The following is a 20,869-nucleotide window of genomic DNA, read 5'->3' as shown; positions in this document are numbered from 1 at the left end:
CCCCAACTTTTTATAAAGAAAAAATGTAAACATGCAGAATAAATGAAAGTACAAGCAACTCCCATATACTCTCAGCCTAGATCCAAAAAACGAGCAGCCTGCATACCTGGGCTTTCTCTCTCCCTCCTCCATGTCCACTAAACCATAGGAAAGTACATCGCAGGCATCACAACACTTCACATTTAAAAACATCCAGAGTACAGCTTCTAAGAAGAAGGCTGTTCCTCTACGTCATCAGAATGCCATTATCACACCTAAGAAAATTCACAATCGCTCCATAATCTATCTAAAATCCAATTTCTATTCAAATTTCTCCTGATGGTCCCCCAAAATGGCTTTCGCAGCTGGGATCTGTGAGCCAAGATCTCACCAAGTGTCAAGCACCGCATTTGTCAGTTTGTTCTCTTTAGACCCCTATAAATCCATGTGTTTCTGACTGACCTTTTGAGAATCCAGCCTTGTTGACCGCAGCGTGGCCCCCACTGTGGATTTGAGTGACTGCCTCCTTATGCAGTGTTTTAACTTGTTCCTTCACGGCCTGTCCTTTCCAGGGGAAGGCAGGGCGAGATGCTTCATTAGACCAGCTTCGCCATGTTTAACAAGAATGCGTTTAGCAGGTGATGCGTACTTCAAACTGCATCCCATCAGGGGGCACTAATGTCAGGTGCCCTGCCTGACGCTACTCCTGACGCTAAGTTCCATCATTTAGTTAATTTGGAAGCTGCCAGACTGTTCTGAAGAAAAAGTATGAGTTTTCCTTTGGCAACCATTATCTGTAAAGAGAGAGTTTGAAACCATGTAAACATCCTCTTCCCTAATAACCTGTTAACTCAGTGGTTTTCAACATCTGTTAATGATCTTTCCTGAATTAACCATTACATTGGGAATTGCAAAATGGGAATGTTCTAGTTCTCCTTCTACTTCTATTAGGTGATATTCTTCTATGAAGAAGACTCCTCCTTTGTTTTTTGATTTGCTTTGTTCTGTTTTTGAGTATCAGTATGGATGCATAATGGGTTTGTTTTTCAGTCTATTTGGGGGGCCTTTTTGTTTTTGTTTTGTTTTGTTGTTTTTAGTTCAATGTGTTTTAATCCATTACTGTCATATTCCTTTTGATGCTCAAATTGTCACAAATGTAACCAGTAGAAGCCCCTTGAAGCTGGCTACTATGTCTCTTTGATATATCCCTTCCCATCTTTGAGCATTTCCTTCCCTTCTCACCCAGCAAGATACTTTATATACTTTCTTATACTTTCTATATCCTAGACCTGCAGTCAGCCACTTCTCCAAAGAGCCCTCGTTCCTGTTAGAGCAGAACAGTATTTAGAAACCAACATCTGGGGGCTGTATGTGCTCGTTACTACTGGCAAGTCAATGCCTCTTAGGACTGCAGGACACACAGCTAGGAAACATGTGAGTGTGCGCGTGTGCACGTGTGCTCACATGGCTACCTTCAATTCCAATCCAACACATGGTGCTCCTCTTTACTCTCCCCATTCTGTGTTGGCATCTCCCTTTCCTAAAAGTGAGGACCCTGGCTGTCAGCATCAGTACATGGTAGGATATTTCTCTCTTCTCCAATTACAGGATTTCACAATGACTCTGTGCCATCACCGACAACAAATCTACCGTTTTCTGGGGTTGCTCTAACCAAGCATCACAAACTGAGCGGCTTCAAAACAATAGACAGTTGTTCTCTCTCAGTTCTGGAGAGCAAAAGTCCAAAATCAAAGCATTGGCAGGGCCATGCTCCCCCTGAGTGCTGTAGGGGAGTCTGCATTCCTCTTTCTTAGGGCCTGTGGGCTGCTGGCAACCCTTGACTTTTCTTAGCTTAAGAGATGCACCATTCCAATCTCTGCCAACGTATTCATATGGCATTCTCCTGTCTCTGTGTCTCTGTGTCCAAATTTCTCTCTCCTTATAAAGACACCCGTTGCTTGATTAGGGCCCACCCTAATCCGGTATGATGTCATCTTGGCTTTCTAACATCTGCAAAGACCCTCTTTCCAAGTCAAGTTACCAGAGGCTGGGACTTCCGCATATCTTTTCAGGGGACACGATTCAACCCACACAACCTACTGAGTAAAGTTTAGAATTTCTTTGCTTTTTTTTCGTCCCAGAATAGATAGATCTCAGTAATGATATAGAATATGAAATTCAAAAATTCCTTGAATTAATTTTATTTTCTGTGTGGGCATGTTATCAATTTGATAATTACTTAGGTTCATTGATGTCAGTTTATTTTCAATTTCGGAGTTTGGTTTTTACCCAGGCTTGCAGATTTTTCTTTATCAATTGAATCTGTAAAACATCTACATGGTTTATAAGTCAAAACTATACGAAAAGCTACGCCCAGAAAAGTCTTACCCTCTACTCCACCTCTGGAAGTAACCAACTTTACTAGTTTCTCTGTTTTCCTTCCTGCACTTCTTACTTGAGATAAGAAAAAGAAAATTGTGTGTGTACCTGTGTCACTTCCCCTTCTTTAGTTCACATACTACCCATGCTTGTTCGCAGAGTGCTTCTTTTACACAAAGCTGGAAAGGACCCACTGTCAGGTCAGGAAAGCCTCCCTGTGCTCATGTCTCCAGCTGCATAGTACGCCACTGTGTGCCTTCCTCATACGGTATTCACCCAGTCTCCTGGGTATGTAGGTTCTTTCCGATATTTTGTTATTAAAAAAATAATGACGCAGTGAATGACCTTGTGCATATCTTGTTTCATAGTTCAGGGTAAACTCTTAGAAATGCAATTGCTGGGGGGCGCCTGGGTGGCACATTTGTTAAGCGTCTGCCTTCGGCTCAGGGTGTGATCCTGGTGTTCTGGGATCGAGCCCCACATCAGGCTCTTCCGCTGGGAGCCTGCTTCTTCCTCTCCCACTCCCCCTGCTTGTGTTCCCTCTCTCACTGGCTGTCTCTCTCTCTCTGTCAAATAAATAAATAAAATCTTTAAAAAAAAAAATGCAATTGCTGGGGCAAAGGGCAAATTGTCTCAGTGCCATCAGGCTGCCATAGCAGAATAGCAAAGCCGTGGAGGCTTATAAAGAACATTAAGTTTCCACTGTTCTGGAACCTGGGAAGTCCAAACGCAAGGCAAGGGATCTCTCTGGGGTCTCTTTTATAAAGACACTGATCCCATTCGCGAGGACTCCAACCTTTCGACTTATCACCTCCCAAAGGCCCCAGTTCCAAATGCCATCACTTTAGGGTTAGGATTTCAGCATCTGAATGGGGGGGGGGTGGGGACAAACATTCAGTCCACTGCCCTTATGTGCTTCTGTCAGTTCTGGGCAAATTCCCTTCCATATGAGCTTGGATGATTTTGCTCTCTCATCAGCAACGTATATGAATGCCTGTTTCCCCTGAAGATTTTCAGTTTGATAATGACAGTGGATTTCAATCCAGAAAATTTAGAGTACTCCATCTTTAAGACAAGTGCACCGTCAGGGGACATTCACAGGATGCAGAGTGCTGAAGAGGAGGGCCCGGGTTAAGGAAGGGACATCGTGTATTTGAAGGTGTTCTCAAGGGGAAGGAATTTTTCCGTTCTGTTCTGTCATTTCTCTGACTCACTGTGTCAAGGAGGCTTTCTTTGCTCCTGGTAAGAATCCATCACTTCTAAGAGAAAACACTCAACTGATGACAGGTTAGAGCCTCTTTCTTTTTTAAGAATGAATGCTAATTTCACATGGAAGAATGTCTTTCTGGCGAGCTTAAGACCCTCCCCTGAGACCCCTACAAAAGATCCTCATGGCTAAGAAGAAAAGAGAGACATTAACTCTGTCTTTTTACCCTGAGCCTAACAGAGCACCAGGCCTAGAGATCTTGTTGCCTCTGTGACAAATAAAAGCCACTCCGAGGGCTGAATGACATTGTAGCAATAGCAATAATTTAGCATGCAATCTTCACTGCATGGAAAAAATGAGACATGGGTTTAAAATTAGGAAAAGAAGCATCAACTGGTCAGCTCGGTGGAAGGGTAAACAGTAAACAGGGAAAGAAACAAAACTGAAATTTCATTTCTTTGTTGGTAAACTGATGTTCCCCCCAGGTAATAAAGGTCCTCCAGCTGAAGATGCACTTAACTTTCTAGAGAGTAGCGAGGGAAGGTTTGTAGTTAGTGGGTAAAGGACAAGGGTCCATGAAATGTTTCTAAGACTGTAACTTGCCCAGAGGCACTGGGATGATACCAAAGCCTGTCTGTGTGCTTTCAAGCCTCCCCCAACTCCAGCTCCATTCTGCAAATATGTCCAGAGCCTCCAGGATGTACAAGGTCTCTGCCCACACAGCAAGAGAGGAGACATCAATCAGGCTGACTCCTGTCTCCTTGCACAGTCCCATAGGACGGAGAATTCATTCTCCAAGAAAGTAATCAAGCTTAAAAAGAAGCGCTAGTGAAGTGCTACAGGAGAGCCTAAGAGGGAGTGAATATAGCCAGGGATGGGATGGGATGGCGGGGGGGCTTCATGGAAGAGGTGGCATTTGAACTAGCACAGGTGGGATGTAGCCACGCAGCAGGGGCACAGAAGGGCTTGGGGCGTGTTAGGGAGACCTGCCTTTGATGGGAGGCAGTGATTTCTTTGCTGACTTCTTTGATAACTTCAATTGAAAAGGCAGAAAAGCATCCTGGTTAGAAGTCCTATATGTGGAATTATAGAAGGAGAGGGGAATTTCTGGAAAAGGGACTATTTTTATAACCAGGCAAATTAGATGATCAGGTAAGTGCTTTAATTTAGAGATGCCAGGAAGTAATCTACTGTAAAATTTGAATTCATGATTCCTTGGAAACCGAAGAGCTTTTTACAAGATTTATGTAATGAACTGAGGTGCCCCCCCCCCCCCCCGCCAGGCAAATCCAGAGAATACACAACAGCTCAGCCCTCTTTTTCAAGTTCATCAGGATTCTCCACGGTTATGTGAACGCTTTAAACCTATGCTCTAAATTTATGCACATTAAGGGACTGATGTTGTTTTTGAAAGTAACTTTTTTTCCCCTTGTTACATAAGTGACACATTTATTGTAGAAACAATTTTAAGCACACGAATAGAAAAACAGGAAAATTCCCTGAGATTCCAACCAACTACAAGTACTGTGAGATGTTTCTGCGATCATTCTCGCAGTCCTTTTTCAAATATACATGGATGCCTAAAGTTCCATGTCCAAAAGTCCATTTATAAACAAAATAAGATCACACTACCATCCAGTTTGGGAATCTGCTTTTCCATTCAATATATTATGGACATCTTCCCAGATTATTAAATATTTTCTAAACTGTTTTTCATGATTCTCCGTTTTAGAGATAGGTCCTAATTTAAATAGTCCATCTCCTATCACTGGACATTCAGGTTGCTCCAAATGTTTCACTATTAAAAATAGCACGACAATAAACATTCTTATAGCGATTTTTTCCAACTAGATTCTTACGGCTTATTAGGATATATTCCTAGAAATAAAATCTCTTCACCAGAGAGTATGAACATTTGCAGGTTTACGATCTGGGCTGCCAGGTTGCTCTCCAGAAAGGTCATACCAATTCACACTCCCACCCCCAGAGGCAAACGACAGTTTCCAAGCCTTGGCTTACACTGGCTGTTCATTTTTAAAACGATTTGATTGCTGTGTATCTGGTAGGTTCTTGAAATATCTGCTTTCTCTTTATGCTTGCATCCACTTGTTGGATGCGAATTCATACACCGTGGTCACCACTTCCCCTATTAGAGTCCTCAAAACAGAAATAGCAAACGTTGTCAAACCCTTTGAATTTTGGGGGGGAAAGGGCATATCTGTGAACATGATGACAGGCAGTGGAGGACCGGGCACTTGGTCTGATAACACATCTTGTTCGTGTCCCTAACAGCTTTTGCAGAGTGATCGATCCCCAGCAAACACATATTGGCCTTTTCAGGAGACTCTAAATCCTTATGCTTACTCCTGGTGACTCAACAAAGAACATTCTCTCTCCTGGATGTTAAGGGTGAGGTGGACTGATTTCAGCAGAAAACGAAAAGTTACCGTGCTCCTGACTTTCTTGTTATGGAAAATACCTCTCTGAAATCACAATTTTCAAGGAACAGTCTGTGAACAATTTCTAGTTATTAATTTTGTTAACTACGTGCCATTCCTTCAAAGCTACTTTGTTTATGAATGGACATCTTTTCTTTCTCATTTCGTACCTACACGACTTTGCTACATTTGGTTAATGGTTAAGGCAATAACTTCTCCATTACAACAGTGAATGTATTTTAGTGCTAAATGTAGGCTCCCTAATTAATAATACTAATAATAATTCCTATTTGTATAGTACACTATATTCACTATATATAGGACTAAATTAGATCTAACTATATAATTTATAAGGTAATTTAAAATGAATAAATCTAAGTGGAAGGAGGTAGGCTAATCATCCCTTTACAGTTTGCGTTTCAACGAAGAGTGTGTAAACCCCCACGGCCACAACCTAAAATGTGTTATGTGTACTGGGTCAACTCTCTATTTACTCTAAATTTCAGCCTCCACATATCTTGAAAATAACAGTATTTTCCCTTAGATTCACCCTTATTCAGGATGTTCCTATTGGTCAAAAGCCCATGACATCACCCACAGCCAAAATTCTTGGACCCCGTACATCCTAGGCTCCTCAGTTAGGAATATTCCAAAGAAATTCACAGCCCAGGTCTTCTCCTATTTCCCACAGTTCCACATAAAGACATGAGTGTTACAGCTTCTTATCCATGAGTTATTTTAGGGAGCCAGCTTTGAGAAATACATTTCTATCAAGGCCATACGGTTGTCTGCATCTCATAATTAAAGACAGGGCCAGCATTTGTCCCAGCCTTTTAAGGACACTATAAGGACACATCAACCATCAAAATGCTTTGGAAATTCCAACACTTTATGAGCCAAGCAACAGCATCCAGGCTGCCTCCCACATCTGGACATGGAGCAAAGCTTAGCCACCTATTTTTTTTTTTTTAAAGATTTTATTTATTTATTTGACAGAGAGAGAGACAGCCAGTGAGAGAGGGAACACAAGCAGGGGGAGTGGGAGAGGAAGAAGCAGGCTCCTAGCAGAGGAGCCTGATGTGGGGCTCGATCCTGTAACGCCAGAATCACGCCCTGAGCCAAAGGCAGACGCTTAACCGCTGTGCCACCCAGGCGCCCCTTAGCCACCTATTTTTGATTATGAAAATGTAATTCAGCACAGCAATATCAATCTCCAGCAAGTAAGCCTGCTTCCCATGATCGCTGAAACCTATCCAATGTTGGCCTAGCTCCTTAAGCCAGACCAAGGTCGGTACGCATCTCTTTGTCCCTCTGAGCTTTTCCCTATTTAACCAAAACTGTAACAACTGTCCGCCATGGCAACCATATCAGAGAAGAAGAACAAACACAAAATACTCCTCACTTTACCAAAACAGTGAATCCAGCCTAAGCCTTTGTTTTTGTTTTTTTTGACTCACCAAAACAGGTCACAGCAACCTTCCCCAAGCTTGAGGCAGCAATCCCAGAAGCCCGGTAGTTCCCAAAGAGGTCAGTTAAAAAAATATCTTCATTGGCCAAAGAAGGACAAGATGTAACACCAAGGGAATGCCAATGCTACACTCAGTAACTGTAGGAGAAGGACTGGAACCGAGGGTACATCGGTGTAGCTCCTACCAACCTCCCCATAGTTACCCCTTCACCAACTATTTCCCTATGCCTCTTGGATATGCCAGGTGCCCGGGATGCAAAGATAAATGACATCTTCATAGCTCCTCCACTCCACCCCTCACACCAAATCTCAGATTCACTGGGAAGAGAAACAATGCGAGTGAGTGATAACAGGGCAGGACTAACAGAGCGAAAGGCAGGGCCGGCAGCTCTCAGGGGTGACCCAACTTCTATCCGGGCAGCCACAGCCTGAACTGTACACTAATTCCTCTAGCCGTGATGATACGCAAGGTACTGGGGAGCCACTGAAGGTAACAGACGTGTGGGATCAGATGTGTCCAAGGAGAACTAACCCAGCCGCCATGCTTAGGGCACACTGAGGGAGAGAGCAAGGCATCATGGAAAGGAAGGCTGTTAAGGGAACACGGCCACTGGACTCTAAATCAGAGCAGAGGCTGGTGACATTTGGGGACAGCTTACAGGTCCACCTCACTTATGACACCAACTGCAGAGTTTGAAGGTCCCCAAACCCACCCCTAGTCAGGTTCAGAAACCCAGTAGAAGGACTCAGAACTCACTGAGAGCTGTAATACTCACAGTTATGGCTTATTCTGCAAAAGGCTACAGACTTCAATCAGCCAAGGGAAGAGATGCATGGACACAAAAGTCCAGAAACGTTCCACTTGAAATTCCAGTGGTCTTCTCCCAGTGGAGCTATGAGCAGTGCTCACATTCCCGGGCAGAATGTGTGACAGCCAGGAAAGCGCACCTGAGTCTTGGTGTCCAGAGTTTGCATTGGGGCACAACCACCTAGAACTGGTTAGCCACCCAGTCTTCAGCCCCTCTGGAGGCTGAGCTATTCTCACCTGGCCCAGAGCCCCCCCCTTATCTGGTCCCAGGTCTCCAGGAAAGCAAAACACTCTTCTTTTCACATATGCCACTCCAGTGGCTTAGAGATCACCTCCCAGGAGCCCCAAACAAAGGCTAAACCTCTCCTTGGGTAAGATTAATTCTTTACCACAGACAGCTAAACTGATTGTTTTTAACTTATTTCCGTAACATTTATAACCCCACACTTAGGATTTATCTTCATGATCAAAAGTAAGGAAAGAACTCCACCTCCCCCTTACCAGTAAAATACTTCCAATCACCCAACAGAATAACCTACTTCTGGAAGTCTCCTTGTGGAGAAATCTTTCCATCCATCAGTATGGATTTCCAGGTTTCTTGGAGCTGCACTGCAGTGAGAGAGGTTCATCTTGTCCTTTTCCTAACTTTCTCCCTGAATTTTGGGGGTTCAGTTAACCTGGAGGCAGTAGCCCCTTGTGGATTGACTGTTGGGGCTCCCTATGCGGCTTAGAAGTGTTGATTTTCAAAGCAACTAAAAAGTCTTTAGCGAGTGACAAAAATAAACCGCTGTTTTTATGGTTTTAGAAGATACAGGTAATTTAATTAAAAGCTATCAAGCACCTGTTTCTAGACATTTCCAATGTATATGTAAGGATTATCCTCTTACTACTAAAAAAAAAAAAAATCCAAGTCGTTTTCCTACTAGATTTAAAAATACAAATGTGTCTTAATATTTGAGAGCCCGGTGACATGCCATATGACCCTAAAAAACACTTAAAATAAGTGAATAGAGGGGCGCCTGGGTGGCACAGCGGTTAAGCCTCTGCCTTCGGCTCAGGGCGTGATCCCAGCGTTATGGGATCGAGCCCCACATCAGGCTCCTCTGCTATGAGCCTGCTTCTTCCTCTCCCACTCCCCCTGCTTGTGTTCCCTCTCTCGCTGGCTGTTTCTATCTCTGTCTAATAAATAAATAAAATCTTTAAAAAAATAAAATAAAATAAGTGAATAGAAATTTGCAGTTTCTTTGTCCCACACAATATAGCATACTCACTAGCATATGCTTTAAAAATCTGCCATTAGCCAGCTGTGTGATCTTGGGCTTGTCATTTTAACCCTCTGGTTCAGCTGCTTTTTCTGTAAAATAAAAGTGTTGCATGAGATCATTTCTAAATTTCCTCCGGTCTTCCTAGTCTTCCCCAGAATCAAGTAACATTTTGTAAATCTAAATAAGGGTTCCTCAAAGCAGAGATTGCTACATAAAAAAGAATCCCCTTTGTTTCCAATATTTACCTTTTATAACTCAAAGGAAGAAACAAACAATGTTTAGGCAACATATATAAAATAACTGATTATTTTTCAAAATATAGCGTTAATGTTTTAGCAAATCATATGGAGCACCCACCATGGGATAATCAGGTATAAATATTTGAAATATCGATCTATATTTTGTGAATGATCTTGAACAAATGTTGGTTAAATGGAGATTTTAGTAATAGCCTGATAAGCACTAAATATGACAGGAGAGGGCATGTGCAGGATTTAGCTTAAAGTTATATGCCTTCAGAACTCAGTGACTTTCTAAACCGATTTCATAATTAGGAGGATATTTTTAGCTTCTTTTTCAATTGGAAGGTTTTATTATGCTATCTTAATATATGTAATTTCGCTTGAGTAGTTTCTGATTTAAAAAAAAATGAATCTTTTCCCCTTGGTGAAGCAAAGTGTGAAAGTAACAGCTTCCAACTTAGTGTTACATCAAATTTAAGGGCTGGTGAACCATCATAAGAGGTAGCTCCTAGGGGTCATCCACACAGTGCTCTTCCTTGGGCCCTGATGAAAGATGAGCCAAGACCCCAGGGTGCCCACCAGGAAACCATGGCTTACTGTAAGGATGGCCCTATTCACAGAGAATTATGGTGCCAGGTAATGCTGCTGGTTATTCAGGGGAAGGGGCCTGGTGGGGACACCCCTGTGCGCCTTGACCTGCAGGAGTGAGGACTTAACCAAGGGAGCAGAGTTCTAGCAGAGGGAACAGCACTTGCAAAGCCCAGAGCCTGGAAAAGTATGTGGTGAAGCTAAAGGCTCACAGGTGGCAGCAAAGGCAGTGGTCCCAAGGAAGCGGGCAAGAGTGGCATACTGGGGAAGAACCTGGTATGGTGCCAGGGGTCTCGTGGAGATGGGACCGCAATGCAGGTTGTGAAGTAGGAAAGGGACCAAAGCAGACCCATAATTTAGAAAAGGGACAGAGACAGGACGGGCTGGGGAGAGGTCCAAATGCAAGGGGTGGGGGGTACTGCTTTGAAAGACTTTATCGATCCAGGGGGCTCAGTGAGGCCCTGAGGCTTGGGGTGACAGGAAGAAGGTCTTGAGGCTACCTCTCAGGTTCTGCCCAGTCTCCTGCTTGGCTGCCGGGGGCAGTGGGGACATGCATGTGCCCTAGTGGAATATGTAGGATGCATCCCAGCCAACATGGCCAGAGAGCAGATGAAAATGTGGAGTCCAGGAGAGGATTGTCTGGGATCTGTGGAATGAGTCAAGGAAGGAAGGGGTTTGGCTTGGACAAAAAGAGAAGATCAGGTGGTTGCCATGCAAATAATCTGAGGCCTTAAGAGCAGGACATCAGACCTGTCCATCACACCCCTCGAGGGGACCAAGGGCAAAGCGGCAGCTTTAGAGATTGTGATTCAGTCAACCTGAGTCCCTTTACCCAGAGTCAGAACTGGGGGAGGGTCCATGGGGGTTCTCCTGCTAGTGTCTGGGGAGGAGAGTTCCCTTCCAGGCAACAAGCTGCTTTCTTCCCTCCTGCCCCAAACTCTCCCTTTTACCACAACCTCGGTGTTCAAGATGGCTGACTAAGGAACCCACTAGGGCCAACCTACTAACCGGTAACTAAAGCCCTCCCACCAGGAGTATTTGCATCCCAAAAGGAGGAATGGGTTAACTTAAACGCCAGGTGGGTGCAGAGGCGCCATGTGCAGAGGAAGATTTTCCACTTTGCTCTGCACTCCACTCCCCACTCCACTCCAGGCCCCGGGCATCCGGGCATCCGCAGGAACTGGCCGCCGTCACCGAGGGCCAGTCACCGAGGGCCCCTCCAGGGGAGCGGGCAGGCTAGCCTCAAAAAATGACACCGATGACCAAGCCAGTCGTCTTGCTGGATGAAAATCCCTCTAGATTTCCCCCTCACACCGGATCATTCACATTTCACCAACTCGTTACCCCTTTTTGCTGGTTTTGTGTACCCAGAAGTGGATTGAACTAGCTAACCCGAAGGTGCAGATTGCAAGGGTCAATGTGACCAGGCAGGGAAACCGGGAAGTCTGGGGTCACTTTGTTTCTCCACTGCTCGCTCCCCATGCCCAACCCCGGCCCCCAGGCCCTCAGGATCTCAGAGGGCGGGCAGACCCGCAGGGAAGAGGCTTCCAGCGGGCCCGCTCTCCCTAATCTCTGTCAGGAGCAGGGGTGCAGCGTCTAAGACCCCAGTCTCTACCTCGAGCTCCCTCAGACCGAAGCACCTTCAGTGAGCACGCACTCCACTGAGGCTGCATCCGGGGCAGCAGACGCGGGGGTCCCCGGGCCGGTGCCTGTGAGGGGGCGGAAGAGGATGCGCCGCGTGGGCCGGGCAGAGGTTCGAGAGGGCGTGGGGCAGAGGGTCACGTGGCCCGTACCTTCCAAGTTCTTGGTGCAAGCTGGGGGAGGCCCCGCCAGACGACGAGGAGGGGGCGGGAGGTGAAGGCGCAAGTCGGCGGCCCCCACCCAACCTGCCTGCCCCACTCCCGGGGCCGGGCGCGGGCGCGGTGCGGAGGGACGCACAGGCCGGGAGGGAGGTCCCGGCTGCAGTCTGCGCCCGCGGGGCCCGGGTCGCGCCCAGTCCGGGCTCCCCCGCCCCGCCGCCGCCCGGCCTCGCCCCCGCCGCGCGCGCCCCTCCCGCCTCCCCCGTTGCCGTGGCAACCCGGAGCCTCCAGGCGCGCGCCCGCTGGTCCGCCCGCCTCCGGGAGCGCTCGGCAGCGGCGGCGGCGGCGGCGGCAGCTCCGGCTCAAGCGGCGCGCGCTGCGACCCGGTTCTGGAGCCCACTCGTCGCCTCCGGCCCGGCTCCGAGCCCCCGGCACGGCCCGCGACCCGGCCCCAGCGCCCGCCCGGCCGCCGGCCCCCATGGAGCTGCTGGCCGCAGCCTTCAGTGCCGCCTGCGCCGTGGACCACGACAGCTCCACCTCGGAGAGCGACGCGCGCGACTCGGCGTCGGGACACCTGCCGGGCAGGTGAGGACGAGCGGCTGTCGCGACCCCCACGCGTCGCCCCCGCGCGCCTCTGGCCCTCGGCGGGGGACGCCGACCCCCGCGGCCTAGCGCCCGCCCCCAACTCCGCCGGCTCCGCCGCCCCCAACTCCCACCCGCGCGCGGGTCGTGCAGCCTCCGAGCCCGGGATTGGGGGTGCGCCGCGCTCCGGCCGCCGACGTAGGGATCCCTGCCCCGGGGCTCCCCCCGTGCCCCCTCCGAAGGCGCCCTGGGCGCGCGTCCCGCTCGGCGCCCCCTCCCCGCGTCGGGTGGCTCTGGGACGCGAGAATCGGAGCCCGAAGGGAGTCGGGGGCCGGGGGTCGTGTGACAGCTAACGGCTCGGGGTGAGCAGCGCGGGCTGGGATCCCCGGCCGCCGGACCCGTCGGGGCGGCCGGTAGGCGCCGCGGAGCGGGCAGGGCGCGCCAAGTTTCCGACGCCTGCCCGCGAGCTCCGAAAACATGAAGGTTTTGGGCGGGCTGGTGTGGGAATGAATCACCCGGTCGCGCCCTGGTGCGGTGACAAAAAGGGCCTGTGGGGCCCGCGTGGCCGGGAGGGGCGGCGGCCGCTCGGCCTGGACCGTCCCGGGTAGGGTCCAGTTGGCCAGGACCCCTTGTGTGGACGCCACTCGCGAGCTGGCCAAGGTGTGTCGTTGCTTAAAAATAACTGGCTCTGCCCCTCCTCTCTGGCAGCGAGTCGTCCTCCACCCCGGGAAATGGGGCCACACCCGAGGAGTGCCCGGCGCTCGCCGACAGCCCCACCACGCTCACCGAGGCCCTGCAGATGATCCACCCCATTCCCGCCGACTCCTGGAGAAACCTCATCGAACAAATAGGTGGGTGTCCCTGGCGGCGGCAGGGCTTCGTTGGGGAAATGCGGGTTCCTGGCGGACTCTGAGGGTCCCGCTGCTCGTGAGGTGTCGTTGCATTTCTCTGACCAAAGCTTTCTGATGTGGCTAAGGGACGTTTTTGACGTATTTGGCTCTAAATGGTTCCATAGGCAAACTGTCATGTTTCAATAGTGCTGTATAATTGGGCTTCAGCAAATGGATTTCTATACTGCTTTCCAAAGAGGTCTACCTGCCCAGCCCTTCCCTGGGGAAGGGCCCTCTGTCCCCTTGTCATTTTTGTCAAAAAGACCAGGGTGAGGATCTCCTGGGCCTTGCAGGAGGGGGTGCTGCCTGAGCCCCGCCTGGGAGAAGCCTGGGGAAGACCTGGGGAGACAGCAAAGTCTGAGTCTGGCTTCTGCAGGGACTCAGGCTCAGGAAGAAGAGGCGTGGGGGACTTGGCACAGGGGAAGGAGGGGTAAAGTAGAAAGAAAGTGGGCACCTCAGAGGCCCCTGGGTTAGGAAGGCAAGCCTGGTTTCACCTGCTTTTCCAGGAATGTGGCCCAAGGTGCAGGGCACAGCCTGTGTGTGTGCCTTCTGCACAGCTGTGGCTGAAGTACTGTGTAAACGCTGAAAGCAGACTGAGAGGGTGTCCCAAGCATCCGAGCACTTAGGTTTAAAAGTCAGAAATTGCTAATGACTTTCAGCTAGGTCCCATCACAGTCACCAGAGGTGGCAGTGAATGGGTAATGTGGGTTCCATTATTTGGAAAGTGGTACCAGCTGCTTAGAAAATCTTTTTGTTCTTCAGTGTTGTCAAAGCAGCGACTGTTTATTCGTTAAATGAAAATTCTAGGTTCGGAAACCCTCTTCCCTAAATACATCATTGTCGTCCTCTATCCCGGATGTTCAGGTAGACGCAGAGTGTCTTGAGTGGGGGTGGAGCTTCTTTTGCCCCAGGAGACCCTGCCTTCGGGAGACTTCTGGGGCCAGCCCACTTTTCCCTGGAAGGGTTTTTCCAAACTGAATCCCCAGAGGAGCTGAGGCCCCTGCACAGCTGGGGGGCGGGGGGGGGGCGGAGTGCACACCGAGGTGCTGCGAAGCCACGCTGACTCCAGGAATTTTGTGGAATTTTGTTGGCGTCAGGCTGGCTGGTGATGGTGTCGGATTTTCCCTTTATTTGCTGGGAGGGGCGGATCTGAAGACAAAGACTCCTCAACACCTTTTTCTCCCACCTCTGCCACACGGTCCTTTGTGGTGAGGAAAACCACCTGTGCCTTGGCAGACTTGGAAAACCTTGACTTCCTCCCTCTCGAGAGGGATCTTCTGGGGCTCCCATCAGTGTCGTAACTGGGAAGGACAGGGAGTGGGGGTGGAGAGCTCCTTGCCTCCTTTCACAGAGAGATAGGCTCTCATCTGCATTGGGGCGTGTGGAGACACCTCTCCTGGAGGCGGCTGGGCCTGTTAGGCTGGTGGCACAAGCTTGAAGCTGGGACTCAGGGACTCAGGGCTCTGGCATGCACTCATGCTGGCCCTCATTCCCTCCTGTGGCCAAGTGTAGGGACTGACGTTCAGAGTCTTTTCTCCCACGGCCCCCTTCCGGTACCTGCTGGTATACTTGGTGAATATCTTTTCCTGGCTCCTGGGCTGGATCCATAGTAGTTGCTCACCAGCTGTGACGGACAGACGGATGACAGCACTGAGCTGTCAGCACCTTCTCACTTCCCTCATCATGGCCTTGGGGCCTGTGAGAAGCAGAGTCCCCCAACAGCCCTCCCTGCTTTTAGCTCTAGGAAGGAAGTGAATTCTTTGCCAGGTTATCTGGAAGGGACAAATTCCTACAACCACAGTAGAATGAAGCAGGGAAGAAAGTGGAAAATGTGTATGGGCACACTGCAGATCGCCGTGTTAAGAGTCTGCAGTGTCTCCCACGGAGGCCGGAACAGAATTCCCCCGGGCTCGCGCATGATCCGGTGCACAACTGTCATTACAGATCACAGGCCCTGAGCCCCTGCCATTGGTTTTGCGTGCATGTGCACACTGTTGTTGTCTCTGACCTGACACATGCTTGACACATAGAAGGTGCTTGCTAAAATATAAATGACCCCCCCCCCGCCCTTTAGAAGCTTGTGTCTGAATGATTCAAAGAAAAAAGTGATTCTCCTCAGAAAGTGAGATTTTGAATGACTCCAGGGGCTTTGGCAAGAGGAGCTGGGGACTTACCCTCTTTTGCAGAGCAGCCCAGCCAGCCTGGTACAAAACATTTTAAGTAGGAAAGATGGGAACTAGGTCTCGTATATCTGCGTGAATATACTATACCAGGTGCAAGGTTTTACTGATAACGTTCATTTTCATATGAAGTTGTGTTGCTGAATGTACAAAATATAAGATAGGAAAGCAAGAGAACAATGAGTACAGAAATTTAATCAGCTAACATGTAACTTCTCAGGTAAACTATGCTATTAGTCTGAATTTTAAGACCAATAAAAATAAACAGGCTATGAAAAATGGTTACACAGTGTATCAGATAACTCTTTGTAGTCACAGTAATTCCAGGAAAACTGGTATTTAAATTCATATTCTAAACACTTCAGAAAGAGGTATAGAGTTTTAAGAAAATTCTGAAATTACTTGTATTAGGAGTCTTTTGCTAAAAGTAACAGAACATCTAGCAAAAAATGACCGTAAACAATGGCAGTATTTTTTTTTCATTTAGAGGTAGAAAATTCTGAAATTGGTTCATTCAGCCAAGCAGTTACCTAGCTCCTTTCCCTGCACCATTCTCAGCATTTGTGCTTCGTGTCACAAAATGGCTGCCACAGCTCCAGGCATGGCATCCTCAAGCAGCCATATGTAAATGCAAAAAAGAAAAGTTTTTCTTCAAGTGTCTACTGAGGACAAACATCTTTTTGGGAAATTCTTCCCTCTCTCTCTCTTTTTTTTAAGTAGGCTCCACACTGTGGAGCCCAATGTGGAGCTTGAACTCACAACCTTGGGATCAAGACCTGAATTAAGAGTCAGACGCTTAACTAACTGAGCCACCCAGGCGCCCTGGGAAGCCTTTCTCAAAGATGTAAAATGTGCCCTTACTGTCCTTGGCCTGGTTGTGTCATGCTCATGTCTAAACCCACCACTGGCAAGAGGGAGGGAAGTATCACTTTTTTTTTTAAATTTATGTGCATTTCTTAAGTTTATTTCCTGGCTTTCAGCATATACATGAGCAACCGGTACACTTTGAACCTAGAGATTAGGGCTGAGTGCTCTCTGTAACTCTTATAGGGCAGATGAGGACATATTTTAAGGGAAATTTACATTGGATGTGGACATTTATTTTCTAAGTCTTGAGCCTAATTTCTGTGATTTTTCTCTTGTCAAGGGACTCCCTAAGGCTAGCCATTATACTGCTGAGACAATTGAGAGCTCTCTAAAGAATATTTTCTTTTTTGTTTATTTTGTACTGTTGTTTTGTTTTCCCTTTAGAGAAAGTTTTTGTTAATTTTTTTTTTACTTTTTAATTCCAGTTAACGTACAATGTAATGCTAGTTTCAGGTATACAATATAGTGTCACAATAGGTTTTGATCGGTTAACATTCATCCACTTCCCTGAGCACCGAATGGGTCAGCGCCCAAACGAAACCCCTCCGCTACCAACTGGGAACTCGGGGTGTGAGGGGATAAGGAGAGGCAGCCAACAGCGTCTGCCATCATGTGATTTCAGAATTGATATTTTCAGTCTGGCTACCCGCAATGCTGATACTTTGTCTCTTTTCACCATATGTATCACACCGAGATGCTGGAGGTAGAATTTACCCGTGATGTGCCCACCGGAGCATGTGTAAGACATATTTTTGAACCGTCAAAAAGATGCCAAATTAGTTAGACGCTTCGGTGAAGCTTCGACACTGCATTTTTTTCTGAAGTAGGCTCCACACCCCACGGCGGGGCTTGAACACATGACCCTGAGATCAAGAGTCGAATGCTCCACCGACTGAGCCACCCGGGCACCCCGAAGCTGCATCTTTAAAAGCGGTTCAATTCCGCAATATCTGAGTGCCTGCTCGGTGGGAGGCTCATTCGCATTGAGAATGAATCCAAGTCAACTCGTGCAAACTCGGTTTCTTTAAACCTCTGTGAACACGGCGCGTGGGAATCACAGGAGAACTGCTGGCTCAAGGTCAGCACCACCGTATGTCTTATGCTCACGACCAGCCCGGGGATGGAGTGACACCACACCTCCGTCCTTATAGGTCTGCAGCCCGGACTGCATGGAACAGAGACTTCGCTTTTCTCTCTCGTGCCTTTGTCAGGTGACCTTCACGTTCTGTTCGGCTGGATTGGCACATGGCAAAATCACAGGATCTTAATTTTTTTAAAGTAAACGCTGTACTTACCATAAAGGCTTTATAATTTCGCGTCATGGAGCAAAGGAAGCCAGCTAATTAGGTCCACAGGGCGGATTTATGAGGCTCCCGTTGATGAATATAATTTATCCGGCCACATGTAGGACTTCAGAGTTAGTCTGTTTTTCTGTCCTTCCTTTTTCTCCTGTTTAGGTGTATTTAGCAGTGAGATAAGAAAGGAACAATCACTAGCATCTGTACTGCATTGTAAGAGAAAGTGCTTTACAAGTGGTACATTTATCCCAATTACAATTTTCCTGGGAAAATTGCCTTTCTTTTATAGGTAGACATGTCCAGGGGCCCCAGCTGCTGTCTAGACCAGTATGTTCAGCTAGCTGCCTGCTGGACCTCTCCAGCGTGGTGCCCCTTGGGTGCCCCTGGATCTCTCTGCTACCCCCATCCCCCAGCACCAGGCAGTTCCCAGGACCCATCTTTTATTTATTTATTTATTTATTTATTTATTTATTTTAAAGATTTTATTTATTTGACAGAGATAGAGACAGCCAGCGAGAGAGGGAACACAAGCAGGGGGAGTGGGAGAGGAAGAAGCAGGCTCCCAGCAGAGGAGCCTGACGTGGGGCTCGATCCCATAACGCCGGGATCACGCCCTGAGCCGAAGGCAGACGCTTAACCGCTGTGCCACCCAGGCGCCCCCCCATCTTCTATTTAACCCTGTTCCCTGAACCAGGCACGTGGTTCCATCCCCCCCACCCACATATAATTCAAGCCTCCATCGTCACCCCCTTGGGGATTTAACATAGCATCTCTCTTCCTATCCACCCATCCAAAGATGGAGACCAGAGCTGCTTGCTTGATGTCTTTCGGGGCCTCCCTCTTGCCTATGGGATAGACTGCCACCTCAATGGCATGGCAGGCAGACAAGACCTTAGGGGTCTGACCCCCTCCCCACCCAGCCTCCACTTCCCCTCCCTCCGCCCCTGCCAGGACCACCCTCTTTCCCCTGAGGCTTTTGTGCTGTGAAAAGACAGTCCCTCCACCCCAAACCAGGATGTCTGAAATGGGTTTTCCCTCCGAGATGCTACATTTGTGCTGATTCATATGCACCCCAAGTCTCCTTGGAGACTTCGAATGCATTTATTTTAAGTACAGTTGGTCAGGGAAGTAAGTTTGAAACTGTAAAAGCAAAAAAGGAATGTTTCCCTTTTGAATCATAAGGTTGATGAAATATTGGTTTTTCCTTCAAAATGAGAATTTACAACTACTCCCATTTCACAAATGAACATCCTTGAGTTTTAATATTGAGGCATTTAAGGCCCGGGAAAGCGTCCTGTTGGGATATTGAAGCATAATCGGGACATTTCCATCAACTGTGCACACTGGTTATTAACACATCAAGTTCTAGACTTGTTGTTTGCCAAGTACGTGTGGGGAAAGCGTATATTTGTGTGACTGGATTCTGACCGTGCGCAGGGATTTCTTTATTTGTTGGAAAGAACTTCCATATGCTGGGGCACCTGGGTAGCACTGTCGTTAAGCGTCTGCCTTCGGCTCAGGGCGTGATCCCGGCGTTCCAGGATCGAGTCCCACATTGGGCTCCTCCGCTGGGAGCCTGCTTCTTCCTCTCCCACTCCCCCTGCTTGTGTTCCCTCTCTAGCTGGCTGTCTCTCTGTCACATAAATAAATAAAATTAAAAAAAAAAAAAAAACTTCCATATGCTGATCATTCCCAAGAAATGAAGACAGTGGCCGTTCATGGTGCCGTTCATGGGGCCCTCTGCGGAGCCGGCGCGGGGCTGGCTGGCTGTCTCTACTCATAGGCGTAGCACCTGCCCTTGATGAGAGGGCCAAGTCTTGACCTAGTGATTGGGAAAGAGCGTCCTCTGAAATCTTTCCCTTTTCTTCATTACAATTCTGTTTGCTCCCAGGGCTCCTGTATCAGGAATACCGAGATAAGTCAACACTCCAAGAGATTGAAACCAGGAGGCAGCAGGATGCGGAAATACACACCAGTGCCCGAGGTTCCCCTGCCAGCGAGGAGGCTCCAGAAGAGGAGGAGGACGAGGAGGAGGAGGACGAGCCAGCAAGCCCACCCGAGAGGAAGGCTCTGCCCCAGATCTGCCTGCTCAGTAACCCGCACTCAAGATTTAACCTCTGGCAGGATCTCCCCGAGATCCAGAGTAGCGGGGTGCTGGAAATCCTCCAGCCCGAGGAGATCAAACTGCAGGAGGTAAAGGGCCGCCCAGGGGTGGGAGCTCCGTTCAGAGCATGCGGGCGTTTTTACCAACATGGGTGAGGCTTCCTCCGTGAGGAGAGGCGCCCCCGCGGGCTCACCAGTATTCCTGGCAGGGTTTAGCCATCCAGGACCCGCAGGGAAATTCACGTTATTTCACAGGCAACAAAACATAGCTCGTTACCTTGTAGGAGAGCTCAGCCCAGTCGGGAGTGTTTGCCGCGTAGCTGTGTCGGTAGAGAGCAAGGTGGCGATCTTTCTGCGCCCGGGACTGTCCGGTATTCCCGGGGACACACGTGAGCGCTGGTGCCCTCGGTGACGCCGAGCTCGCTGAGCCTGTGAAGGAAGTCAGCCCCCTGTGGTTCACGTCCACGGCTTTATTCCGGAGTCCCGCGAACCTTGCTGAAAGGGTGCCGAAGTGGAGGGCCGTGCCTTCCCTGCTCCACTTGGCGGCCCAAGCCGACCTTACCCGTCCGCTAGGCCGAGGCAAGAGCACGGGGCTGCCTGACGGTTTGTTGCTAGCAGGAGAAATGATCCACGAGAAAGTTACAGGAGCGGAAACGCGGTGCTGAGAAATCTGCGTGTGCATTTCAGTGGAGCAAAGGTTACCCGGGTGTAGAGAGAAAGCCCGTGGTCTAGAGAGACGGAACCCGGCTGATGAAGGGCAAGGGAAGAGAACGGTG

General features: G+C 48.7%; 1 protein-coding gene across 3 annotated transcripts in view; it reads left to right on the top strand.

Annotated features, from left to right (window-relative positions):
* The window catches only part of NGEF (neuronal guanine nucleotide exchange factor), a 102,945-nt gene that overhangs the window by 53,546 nt on the left and 28,530 nt on the right, over positions 1-20,869 (top strand). For 2 of the 3 annotated variants that reach the window (XM_026491681.4, XM_026491683.4), the window contains 2 exons: positions 13,464-13,606; positions 19,882-20,183. In XM_026491681.4, the coding sequence (XP_026347466.2) occupies positions 13,464-13,606; positions 19,882-20,183 (445 nt within the window). Of the gene's footprint in view, positions 1-12,520; positions 12,759-13,463; positions 13,607-19,881; positions 20,184-20,869 lie in introns of those variants that run through there. The other variant, XM_026491684.4, reaches the window with a different exon arrangement.

This window comes from Ursus arctos, unplaced genomic scaffold (assembly GCF_023065955.2).
Source record: "Ursus arctos isolate Adak ecotype North America unplaced genomic scaffold, UrsArc2.0 scaffold_1, whole genome shotgun sequence".
In the NCBI taxonomy this organism is placed as follows: Eukaryota; Metazoa; Chordata; class Mammalia; order Carnivora; family Ursidae; genus Ursus; species Ursus arctos.
This window is presented reverse-complemented; position numbering and strand designations above follow the sequence as displayed.